Source organism: Montipora capricornis, chromosome 11 (assembly GCF_036669925.1).
Source record: "Montipora capricornis isolate CH-2021 chromosome 11, ASM3666992v2, whole genome shotgun sequence".
Classification (NCBI taxonomy): Eukaryota; Metazoa; Cnidaria; class Anthozoa; order Scleractinia; family Acroporidae; genus Montipora; species Montipora capricornis.
This window is the reverse complement of record NC_090893.1, coordinates 12,964,076-12,976,575: the sequence shown is the minus strand read 5'-3', so window position 1 is coordinate 12,976,575 and position 12,500 is coordinate 12,964,076. Positions and strand designations below refer to the sequence as shown.

Here is a 12,500-nt window from a genome sequence, read left to right as displayed (position 1 = left end):
AACATACCGTTGACTGTTGCAACAAGTTCTGAAAAACAAGACAGAAGAAGCCCTTCCTTGTCAAGAATATTCCACATGGAGGAAAACAATACAAGGTTTATGCCAATAAGTGCCACAGGTGTTAACTTACAAAGGTCTCGCACGCCCAGTCCAGGAATGAGTAAAATGCTTCTGAGCTTGTCTGATCATGTACTTGAGTGTCCCTGCACTCCAAATGCATCCACATTGTACAAGAACACCCGAACACACTGCAACCCTTCAGAGCTTGGACAACAAACTTATGATGAGTGCATGGTTAGTAAAAAAATATTGTAGAATCGATCAAAGTCCCTTATAGCACAATGCTGATTGGCTATTTTGAGAGAATGTGAGGAAGTTGCAAAATTGTGGGGAAGCCATTGGAGTGATAAGATGGGGAGCAGACACAAACAACAACTTATTGCACCAGTGTCTCATTCCTCTTATTGCAGTCTGGATGCTTGCTTTCATTGGCTTCCCCTTTCTCAAACAAAAGCCTTAGCTTCATGCCAGCCAATTTCGATAATTCTTGCATCAACCTGTAAAGGATGTCGTTCAGGCCATCCTTGTATCTTCGCCGTGTTGAACCATCAGTTCCTTGTTTTAAGCTTGACCTATTTCTATGTGTGTTGCACTTCTGAGCAATGCAACTTTGTACAGGAAACTGGTCAAGTAAACATCTGGGAACAAGTTGATCTCACTTCTTCCTTGCAGTTCTTTACCACATGGATCAACAAGCTTTTTAAAGAAAGCCGAGACCACTTTTTGATCACAGACTTGGCCAGACACTTGGGTGATGGTCTCACTCTTCTCATCTTAGTTGAGATGCTAGGTAAGTGAATAGGATATTCTATATTTCAAAATTTGGTACAATTGTGCTTTTTCTTACATTCAAGTCAGCCCTTGTTGCATGTCTTGCTGAACATAAGAAGGACTGATTTAATTCCAAGAGAAACCTTGAATGACTGCCATTTTGTCGTACTTAAATATGATGAAACAGCCCATTTCCAGTTAGTTCCATCACATCTGGGTTGTAAGACACCTTCCCTCTGATTTTATGCTTCCCCATCCACCTACATGTAGATCAATATACCAAAAGAATGCAAAAGTGGATCTGAGGAAAATGGACTGGGAAATCTTATTTTATTTTAACTTCATAAAGTCTCCTCTGTCAGTCATTGGATAGGCTCAATAACCAGCCGCTGTTTTGGGAAATGAGCTAGCGCTCACTCCTGAAATCTCTGCTGGACGCATGAGTTGAGCCATTGTTAATCTCCTCCAATCAGAAACTCGCCTGCACAAATCGGTCTGGCATAAATTATATGTTTTGGCTGTGGAGGTATTCTTTGACCCGGCCTGTTCGTGGTTTACAGTGCTTTTAAGGAAGGAAACATCCAAGATTGCGATAACGAAAAGTGTTCGAGAAGCTGGAGTATGGGAATTGTGTCGTTTTCTACTGCCTAAGTTCGCAAACTTCACTGATTTTCCAGTTGGCACTACGGTCAAAATACGGCTTTCAAATCCATTAGAGTAACTATAGCAATTTCTCCTCATACTTCGCTAATGCAAGAGCAAGTAAATTCCTCAAGATCAATATTATTGAAAGTACTGCTGACTTTATTGGTGGCAAAACGAGGGGGCCGTTGTGGAGGCAGTGTGGCCCAGTGGTTAGGGCGCTTGCCTTGAGATCCGGAGATCCCGGGTTCAAGACCCCCTCTAACCACTCGTTGAATTTGATCCTGGTAGTCCCTGGTTCAACTTACCAGCTGCACTTGTAAATAGCCAACTGGTTTGCCTCTGGCCAGTTGGGATTCTTAACAGTTGTTGTTGTTGTTCTGTTCTGTCATTTCGTTGTATTTCATTGGCCCTGAAAAGCCCCTATGGGGAGCGGTCAATTAAGTATGTATTGTATTGTATGTATGTATTGTATTGTTGACTGAGAGCTGAAGCAGCTGAAGATTTTGTTGATGATTCGCTGGTTGAATTCAAACTCACATTGATCATTTAACCACAAACTCAAGCTCATATCATCTGGAAACTTCGCACAGATGTTTTAAGCATTGTTATGTATTACTGTTTTCTTAAAATCGGTGTTTTGGGATGTCTAATGCCATTTCCCTCCAACTATTAACTTTGCATAAATTATATTTGAATTTACATCATAGACACAACCTATCGCTCACACCTCCAGCTGTCTCTTCTCGGGGAGGATACCCAACCTCGAGTGAGTGGCGGATACAGAGCCTATCATTTGATAACTTTTTCAAAGTCATATACCACATTGAAGTGGATGTGCAGCAAAGTAGGCCCTGTAAATCTCATTTGTGATGTGGTGCTTCACAAATATGTTTCAAGTTGTCGTTAGATGGCAAATTTTTCAGGGCATTCAGTGATATTGTAATATATGATATGGTCAGTTTTGTTTAAGGTTGGTATTATACAGTTGCCGGGACAATCTTTAGATGTTTCTCTTCCTTCGTCACAATAAAAACACTTGACTGATTTCCATGGAAACTGGTGGGGATCGGCTCACGTAATGTCCCAATTGTCAAACTAATTATCTTATCATCTGATATATAAACCAAAGCAATATTTATTATGATATGCCTTTTGTCTTGTCACTAGAAGGAGCAATTACATCTGTAACTTATACTTACTGATTTCTCTCTTTTAGTTGGAGAATATCCTCCACAGATCCACATCAAACCAGCCCTCGATGTACAAAAGATGGAGAATGTGCAAACATGCTTGGATTTTTTACAGCACCATAATGTCTCTGTGAACAACATCGCTGCTGAGGGTAAGAAGTTGTTGGGTTGTGTTATACTGAAGCTGGAGACTTGGTGTCAGGGAAAAACTCCTGTGGTCAATAAAACCTTTTTGGAGGCCTTCTAAGCTTGTTTTATTGATGGTGGGATATAATTTTAGGGATAGCTAAAAGAAGCTTTTGTGACAAGGAAAACCCTTGGTTAGTGCATGCACAAGAGCACATAAACGGTTGCATTTTGGGTGCTAGAATTTGCATCCTTTACACAACTTCTTTTCCTCGGTGTTAAGGGCTTTAGATTTGCACTCAGGTTCCTGTTGCAATAGACCACAATTTTGTATTCTCAGTATTGGACTGGAACTAGGTTGCAATGGAGGCTAATGGGGGGGGGGGGGGGAATATACTAAAAATTAGTTGCATTTGAAAAGATTCCCCAGCATTAGCCTCCATTGCAAGCTAGTTCCAGTCCAATACTGAGAATACGAATATGGTGTATTCTCGCTCTGATAACCACCACCTGTATTTGTCTTTAGTAGTTCCAACTTCAACTACACCATGTGTTTTACATAGCCAACTGTTTTACCAGTTTAACCAGTTTAAGTGCTTGGGTACCTTCAATTTGACTACTGTCTGTTTCTGTTATGTGGTCTCATCGATCCATGGTCCATTCAGAAGATTACGACAAACGAACCACATTTCAGAAGGAAAGCCAGACCACAACACTACAAACTCCATGCCCTCTACTCTTTGGGAATAGTGTATGGGGTATTTAACGTCCCACAGAGTTCATAAACAAGAATTGTTGGACAGGACCTACATTTTATATTCCTTATCCGAGTACACTTGAAAGTTTTGCCATTTGCAGATGAAAAGAGGCAGCACTTTCTCCTCAGTTGTATGAGTTTTAAACTTTTAGTATAATTACAGAGGTGATTATTAAAAATTCACATGGGGGCACGCTGGATATGAAGTGATAGATAACGCACCTCGTTGGTTATAATCATTTTATATCCAACAAGCCCGAGTAGAATAATTGTTTTATTAAGAACTCCACGATCAACAACAACCGGGGGTAGTATTGTTGACTGCCTCGGTCAATTCCGGTCCAAAACGGCTTTTGTCTGCCATTTTTGCTCAGATCTGCAAAAATGTTTTCGGCTCGCTTCATTGCTGACGCGTTCCTTGACCATATTTGGTACAGCAGTTATATTTAACAATTAGACCCTTCGCCCCGCAAGGGCTACGGGTCAATAGCCCATGAGGCGAAGCAGCCTGTGGCCCTTGAGGGCGAAGGGTCTAATTGTTTTAGTATCACCCAACTAGGCTAGTCGGACAGAAAAGGCAATAATAAAGTTAGCAAATGCAAGTTGGAGAAATGTTTATTTGGGAATAAAACGGAAGAAAGCGTCACGCTTTTCGCTACTCGAGGACTTTGAGTTTGATGCTACACCATCTGAACCAACCAGTCGGCAGTCGTTCGTGGACATTTTTTTTACTTGCGTTCTTATTGTTGCTTACTGTACATAACCCGTGAGGCCCACAGTTTTAGATCTTTTAATATCATTGTATGAGCGGAAAATGGGAGGTAATTTAGAGACTTTTCTGTTGGCACTTCAAATTAATGTTCATCTTTTATTTTTTACTTTTTAGATATCGTCAAGGGAAGTCTTAAGGTTGTTTTAGCCTTATGCCATTGTCTCTACAGACATTTCACCTCGCATCAAGGTTCTTTTGAGTCTTGAAATACCTATTTTTTTGCTTTAAGAGTCAGCATCTTAAGTTCTTTCTAAATAACTGTTTTCTTGCTTGGCATGCAGCAAACTCTCTAAGTCACAATCTTGAGGAGCAAGATGCCTTGGAATTGTTTGGCTGGGTATCAAAGGTAATAGGAAAACAAGTTACTGGTTTTCAGAGGTAAATCTTAAATGATACTTGAACCTAAGTAGCGTAGTGCAAAATACACTGTCACCAACGGTTATCACTATTTTGTTGTTATTGCGCTCTGAATCTAATCTTTTAACCTGCTTTGTTTCAACATCAGCCTATGGTTGCCCTAATCTTTTGACCATCTGACGCCCAAATACTTAGACTTTCAACCGTTTATCACTTTATCATTTGCAGCGCTTGGACTCTTTTAGTTTGACTACTGTCTGTTGCGATTGTGTGGTCTCATAGATCAGTAATCCATTCAGAAGATTACGCCAACCCGATCACATTGCTGATGGAAAGCCGAGATTCCTTTGCTCTGGGGCCCGTTTCTCGAATGTTCCGATAACTTTTCGGGCCCGAAAAGCCATTTGTGAACGTTTTGGAAAGCTGATCTTTTAACATGTTTTAAAGGTAACAAAAAGAAAAATTACTGTTAAGTTTGAAGACATAAATCCTTTCCGTTCTTGAGATACAAAGGGAATTGTGATACCCGAAAATGGCCCGTTAAGTTGCGGGACTTTCGAGAAACGGGCCCCTGCTCGTTTCGAATTGTGTGTGCGATCTTTAAGCCGCCTCCCACAGAGTTCATGAACAAGGTTTGTGAGAAGGGGCGTGGTGCGGTTTATAGTCCTTATCCGAGAAGACTTCAAAAGTCTAAACCATTTGTGGATGTAATTACAACGCTACAACAAGCTGCAAAAATTAGTGGAGACACTTCACCTTCTTGGGGCGTTATTAATTTACCTATTATCTCCCACACTGCAGCCCCCCTCCCCTCCCTCCCTTATCAGCGTTGCTAGCAAGACAAAATAATGATGAAAACTGAAACAGTCAACATTGAAAGGGGGAGAGGGGAGGGGAAGTGGGAAAGGTTGAAATTCTAGACACGGCGGGTATCGGAAGCTAGAAAAGGTGTTTTTTGCGGGAGTGTCTCAACAATTTTGTAACTTGTTGTAGCACTTTCTCCTGAGCCAACCGGTCAGCGGTTCCCGTTCCCTTAGGTGTTTCAGTATCACATTGTAAGTGCCTGTCAACGCATTGAATCCGTCTGAGCGATAGTGTTACACTTGGAAATGGCCGCCACCACAAGGAAGGAGAAAAACTCTAACAGTGGGGTGAGAATCGAACCCACGACCTCTGGATTAGATTACAGGAGCTACGAAACCACACGGGAACATGTCGTGGGAAGTTTAAGGTGATTCCTCGGGAAAAAAAGTTGTGGAACGATTTTCTTGAAACTTTCCCTGAATGTTCCCTACTGACTAATGCCTGTTTTGAGAACTACAATAAAAAAGATAAGTCATCGTGTTTGCTTAAGAGATATAATGGGCCACTCTTATCCCACTGATGCTTGTACTGATACCAATCACGCGCGTTATTTCATCGGCTCAGAGAACATTTTGCGGTATCTAAACGAGAGGGCTTTTAAAGTAACACTTGAAAAAACACCTGATAGGAAGAAATTCTAGAGCATATGGAACACTGTCTTGTACAGTTTATGGAAAAATCACTCATCTTAAAACGACGTCGACTCAAAACGTTTCGCGAGACGTTGTTTTCAAGATGATAATTTCCATCCCTGGATAAGGGGCTTTGTGTACGTTTTTAGCTATATCTTTTTTTCCTTCCGATAACTTTTTTTTACATTTTTTGATTTAAAGGGGATAATTTGTACACCAAAATTATGCAGTAACAAATGTAGGTCACAGTGCTCCTTTAAGAGTAAACCACCATCGTACTTGTCTATCTCGATTGTCGTAGATCGAAACAACAAAATTCACCATGTTCTCGGAATGCGCGCGCTTATTCGCAAAGTGTTGTGGGTCATTCACAACTTGTCTCGCGTGTTTTGGGAACTGTTTCAGCGTGTGTGATCGCCTTAAGTTCTTTTGCACTTATGTTAATTAGACCTACTACCGTCATTTTGAAACAGAAATTCTTCTGAAATTTTCTCGTCGTAGCGAGGCAATAAAGGCTTATTCGCATTAAAACAGAGGAATATTTATTTGGCCACCATTATGAAAGAGGCCGGTCAATAAAGTTATCCAGCCATTGAACAACTGGGGCCTGATGGTAAGTTGGGGTGCCTGTTAACTTAGTTCCATTCCCTTGTCCGTTGCGTGTTCATTCGTTTCCTTGTTCTTGATTCCTGCAATTCTTTTTTTTTTTTTTTTCAGTTTTGAGAATGGTACCTTGTTATGTCTTCTACTGAACAAGATTCTCGACAACGCTATTCCCGATTTGGTAAGCGCTGGCACGAGAAGCAAAATAAGGAACTGATTGATTGATCCGCTACTGTGTAATGGTGTCGATCCAAGTAAAGGCCTCGTTCCCAGGGTACATTGTGTTTCTTATTTCCTACCTTTGAACAAGAGCGAGGTACGCCTCGAGAACGAAGTTGAGGACGCTATGCGCCTTTGCCACCCGGCGTCCATGCTAGTCAAAGACAATAGAGTTCGTATCCAGAGCCTCTAGTTGAGCCTCTAGTTGAAGTGTTTGGAAGCGAGTTCAGGAGCCCCCCCAAGAAGGCCCATGTTTAACATCTCAGTGGTATTCTTAGCTCACCATACTTTATTGATTTGTTTTGCAGGTTTTGGAGTTTGGTTCTCCAGCTGAAAAAATGTGCTTCGCATTGAAATTATCAGCCGAGCGTCTTGGTATTGTAACTAGCTTGGAGGCAGATGATATTATCCTTCAAAGAGATAGAAAGTGGTTCCTTGATCTTTTAAATTCGCTGTACTTGGCTTACCCAAGCAAGACGGAGACAATAAAGATCAGTGATGCTTCAGAAAGCAATACTCTTAGAAGGGAAATGAATAAGCTAAAAATTAGAGAAGAGACGGTGAAAGATCGTTGTGGCTCCCAGTCGACTTATTTAAAAAAATCTACTGAAAATAGATCTCCATTTTCAAATGGACGACTTAATGGCTTTATTTCCAAAGAACCTCCAAGAGTGAGTTCAGAAATAGATGGCAAAAGGAATGGATTAAGCGACTTGTCAAAGACTTTACCAAATGCAGTTTCAAAAGTTGTGGAAGCACGAAATGGGTCTTTACGTGGCACAAAACGAGAACTTGACGAATTAATGGAAGACTTGCGACTTCTTCAGCTTGAGATCCTTCCTGAAAATCGTGTATTTGAAAGTCACTGGATAGACAAACAAAGACAGGATATTTCTATTCCCCTAAGAGACTCAAATCATTCGCGGAAACCATCAAACCAACGACGAGAACCAGGAGATGTGTCCAGTGGCAAGGTCATTCTAATGCAAGGATCTAATAAAACAAGCCAGCTGGCTGCATTTTCGCCAAAAGACACTTTTCGTAATGATCAAGATGGTGCTGGCAAACTTCCATTTGGTGGATGCTATCTCTCTGAAAAAGTAGAAAATTTTAATGTCGAAAGAAAACATGAGTTCTTCGAGGAGAGTTCGGTCTTCAAAGAGTATCAGGTTAAACCCTCGTTTCTTGATGAAACTGATGCATTCAATCTGAGTAACTCAGGTGAAATCATTAATCTGAAAGGGAATGATTCAATCCAAAGTTTCTTCGACGGAGAAGTCAACACAAGTACCCCGCAGATATTCAGTTTCAATCAAAGTGTCTCAGAAAATCATAAGGTACCCCAAGAGTTTAACGTAGATACAAAAGGTATTAACAAAGTGTTTGACGTCGAGTTTTGCGATTTAGATGCTACGATGAGAAGTGAGCAAGAGAACCGGTCGGTGGAAAGAATGCTACGAGTCATTCGTAGATCCAAGCTTGATACGTTAGGTGGTCTTACTAACGGAGAAGGAAGTTCTTATGGTGAGGGAGAAGAATCTCGAATGAAGCTCCCTGCAAAACAGAGCTTAGAGATGTTAAGAAAAACTAGGTATGGGTCAATCCCTGGACTATCCTCAGAAACAGCAAAGGTTCATGGTGGAGTAGTAAGTTCTTCTCGTTCCCCAACTGGGAAAGATTGCAGCCTGTCCAAAAGTAAGTCAGAGACTGTGCTACTTTTAAGTAAACAGAATACTACGAATAAACCAACGGTGGATATAGATTCTAGAGTAAGGGAAGCAAGGGATTCTGTTGAACCTTCTAGACATTTGCAGAGGACTTTTTCAAGGGAGAAACGTCAAAGGATTCAGTTTCCTGTGGAGAAGTCCCACAGATCAGCGCAACGTTCTTCACTGAGGGCTAATGCGCATGCTTTAACTTCTTTAATAAGGATGAGTGCCAAGAATGCGGGCGCTTCATTAAGCGAGGAGGATCTGTAAGATTGTGTTGGCTTTCCAGAGACCAGTGTGTCTGTAAGCTTTCCAGAGCTGGAGGATGTAAATTGGCCACAATGATATTCTCGAGGGGGGATTGGAACGAGCATAGAGTTGAGGCGGGGCCACGCGTGTCACGCTCGCTTTTATTTCGAAAAACCCGTCGTCATCCACAGAACTGTAGGATAGCATCAATGGATTCACTAAGCCAGATATGTCCAGAATTGTAATTAGAGGCTCGGCGATTTTGATAAGTGTCATGAAGTCTCCCATACTTCAATACTACTCGCATCTGCGGGGAATCCTAAAGTCCGGTCATCAAGTAAAGATAAGAAGCTGCAAAAAATTATTAAACGCTGACCCTTACACTTACCTTGTAGCTAGAAATAGATGGCAAATGCTTAGGACTTTCGTGTTGGATATCAATATTAGGTGTGAAGCTAAGTACTTGCCTTTCTGGACGTAACTAGCATTAGGAGGTGTAGATATTAAAATGGGATGCGCGCTTACTCAAGTACGACCCGATTTTGAGATGTAATAAATAATTTACAAGCCTTGACTTCTTGGCCCCAATTTAAGTTTTGGCTCCTTAATAGCCAATTTCCGAGATGCTGCATGCCTCAGTTTCAAAGCGAGCCCTGGTGCACAACCATTCAAATGGAAATGAATTGCGAATTGTTATGCAAATCATACTCATTTCCCTTACAATAGTTGAGCACCAAGACTCGCTTCGAAACCGAGACAAACAGCAACTCGGAAATGGCCCATTGTGTTCTTAGTTTCCATGATTTATGGGCCTCCTGCAAATTGAACTGTCAGAAACGTGGACCTCAACTAAAAGTCATGCCTTCGAACTCTCCTTTGAAGATATGTACAGATGCGTTATCAAACTTCTTACCTGTACATTCCAGAACAAATATATTCCGTGACTCTTTTTGTTCATATATTTAACCAATGGAACGCTTTACCAGATTAAATTAGGCTACTACAGCCCCTCTCATCTTCCAACAAGCAGCTGAGGTCGTTCTTTTATTGTAGACTGGAAGAAGTCTGACGAGAGGGTGGCAATGTGCGTAGTTTAAAGTTAACATATTCTAAATTTCGTTGAGAGTATCTCAAGTTTGTGTTTTTTCTTTATTTTCAAACAATGCGTTTTAATTTTTTTTACCGGGCTGTAGATTATTTTGTTGCAGCATGTGTTGGGTGTGTGTGTGTGTGTCATTATAGGGGACCTAGTGTATGTATTATAGGCCCCCTCCATTAAAGAAATAAAGAAATAAATATGTAAATAAACAAATAAATAAATATATATTATAAATTAGCCAATAAGGTCAAAGGCTTCTCGCTTCGTGTGAACCCAGATCTCTTGATCTCTTGACATCCAAAGTTTCTCAGTCACGACAAGACTCGGGTCGAGACTGAAAGCGCGGGAAACTGCGCAGGTGGCCCGGGTTCTTCTACCTAAAACATGGCGGACGACCCACGTTGAGGCGACCGTTGAGGCCTTTTTCAGCTTTCATTTTTCTCGAATTTACAAGCTTCTTTTCTTCAATTGATGTTCAGCTGGTTGAATGCTTAAGTCCTTCGTTACGGACAAAGGAAAACGACAAAACAATGGGCCAAAAATATAGGAATGAATGGGAAGTCGAAACAAGGTAAGCGTACGTAGCTTATTGAAGATGCGAGTTTTTTTTCTTGATCCCGTGACCAGAACTTCGTACGCGTGGGATTCTGTTATGATACAGTTTAATTGGGAAAGCGTATGCTTACTTCAGCTTACTCTATAAAGTAAAGAATAGTCATTAGCCTTCCACCCATCTTTTCCAAGCCAGTTCGTCCCCCAGGACATTTGTTAGGCATGTTTCCCATTTCCCCAAGGTGTGGAGAAAAAAATAACACGGGTGTGGGGCATTGTAAAAAGAAAAACAACACTTTCTTTTGTACTTTAACTTATTAAGTATTACATGGTTTGTTGCTCAATTTTAAATTTTCTGATTGCCAGAAATGAATTAATAAGGTCCTTCTACAGGAGGCAGGAACCCTTGCCAACTTTCACCCCCACGTGCGAGTATGGCTGACTTTGTCGAAAATACTCTTTTTCTTTGGCCATCTCATTGTTATCAGAAATAACAGATATGAACGCATCATTTGAAATTATTATTTACTTGACGTTTGGTATGCTTCTACATACATCTTCAGAAGTGATGGTTAACACAAAATTGGAGTTTAAATATGCAGGATAACTAACTTATTAACTATCAAGTAACAATAGAGGTGACAAAAACTAATAAAGACACAGCTTTTCGCTGCTCATATATTCATTTAAGGTCGGCTTTAAAGAGATTTACAGATTTAAAGCCGAACCTTAAAATGAATATGTTAGCAGTGAAAAGCTGTGTTTTCATTAGTTCTTGTTACCTCTATTGTTACTTGGCAGTTAACAGTTAATAATTTAGTGATCCTGGGGGGACTCCCACATAAAAAGGGGAGGGATGCTCGTCGTCTCGCTTAGGGGTGTAAATTTCGGATTTGGTCTCACTTAGGGTGTTCCCCGGGGGTGTACGCCATATGAAACAGACGGGGATGCTCGTCGTCTCGCTTAGGGGTGTAAATTTTGGATTTTGGTCTCGCTTAGGGTGTTCCGGGCAAAACGCCAATATTTAATGCCACCAAGGTCTCGTTTAGGGTTCTGCGAAGTAACACAGAATTACGCGAAGAGAAACAGAGGTCAAATTTCCTTCTAAGATTTAGATTAAAGCATTCGATGATTATGCCCTTTTATCATTAAAACTCATTGCGTGTCGTATTTTTGTGTTTTTAAACGGTCTCTTTTAGGGGTCAAAATTTGCTTAAGCCACGCCTAGATTGGTCTCCTTTAGGGGTTAAATTCAAAATTTTCGACCAGCATCCCCGTCTATTTCATATGGGAGTGCCCCCCCGGGGGGTGTTCAGGGCAAAACGTAATCATATGTAGCCATGAAGGTTTCCTTTAGGGTTGTGCACAAAGAAATATAAAAGTGTATATTTACTACGTATATTTAAAATTTTTTTTATTTACTTGACTGATTCATACAACCTAAAAAAAGGCATCTTTTAGGGGTCAAAAAAAGCCTGGGTCACACACAGATTGGTCTCGTTTAGGGGTTTAATTTAAAATTTCTGATGCGCATCCCTCCCCTTTTTTCATAAGAGAATATTTGTTGCTTTAGTGAGTCTCCTGTCATTTTCAACAAGTCATTGTTATAGATCTTTAACAATTTATTCATTAAAAAAATGCCTGTTCTCTGCTAAGAAAAAATGGAAGCAATGCCATCATTTTTATTTAATGCGAATTTAGTTGTAAATGTTTTTTTGCTCTCCCCTGCTTTTGGGCTTCATTTATATATGAGCTCCAAGCTTTTCATTTCCCCATTTTTTTTTATCTTTGATTCACTGGGGCATTTAGGGGGCTGTGCCCATGTTACCATGGTGACAGGGTTACTTTCCTCCTTTTGTACCTTAATTGTAAATACACAACCCTTTAATACAATT

The 12,500-nt window shown here is 40.6% G+C and overlaps 1 protein-coding gene across 4 annotated transcripts in view; it reads left to right on the top strand.

Annotated features, from left to right (window-relative positions):
* LOC138024115 (uncharacterized) overlaps positions 1-10,295 on the top strand; it is an 11,300-nt gene extending 1,005 nt beyond the window's left edge. For 3 of the 4 annotated variants that reach the window (XM_068871220.1, XM_068871221.1, XM_068871219.1), the window contains 7 exons: positions 1-294; positions 733-850; positions 2,693-2,818; positions 4,436-4,510; positions 4,603-4,699; positions 6,892-6,958; positions 7,305-10,295. The exon at positions 1-294 is cut by the window's left edge. In XM_068871220.1, the coding sequence (XP_068727321.1) occupies positions 1-294; positions 733-850; positions 2,693-2,818; positions 4,436-4,510; positions 4,603-4,699; positions 6,892-6,958; positions 7,305-8,975 (2,448 nt within the window). In that variant the 3' untranslated portion in view covers positions 8,976-10,295. The remainder of the gene's footprint in view (positions 295-732; positions 851-2,692; positions 2,819-4,435; positions 4,511-4,602; positions 4,700-6,891; positions 6,959-7,304) is intronic. The other variant, XM_068871222.1, reaches the window with a different exon arrangement.
* The last annotated feature ends 2,205 nt before the right edge of the window (positions 10,296-12,500 follow it).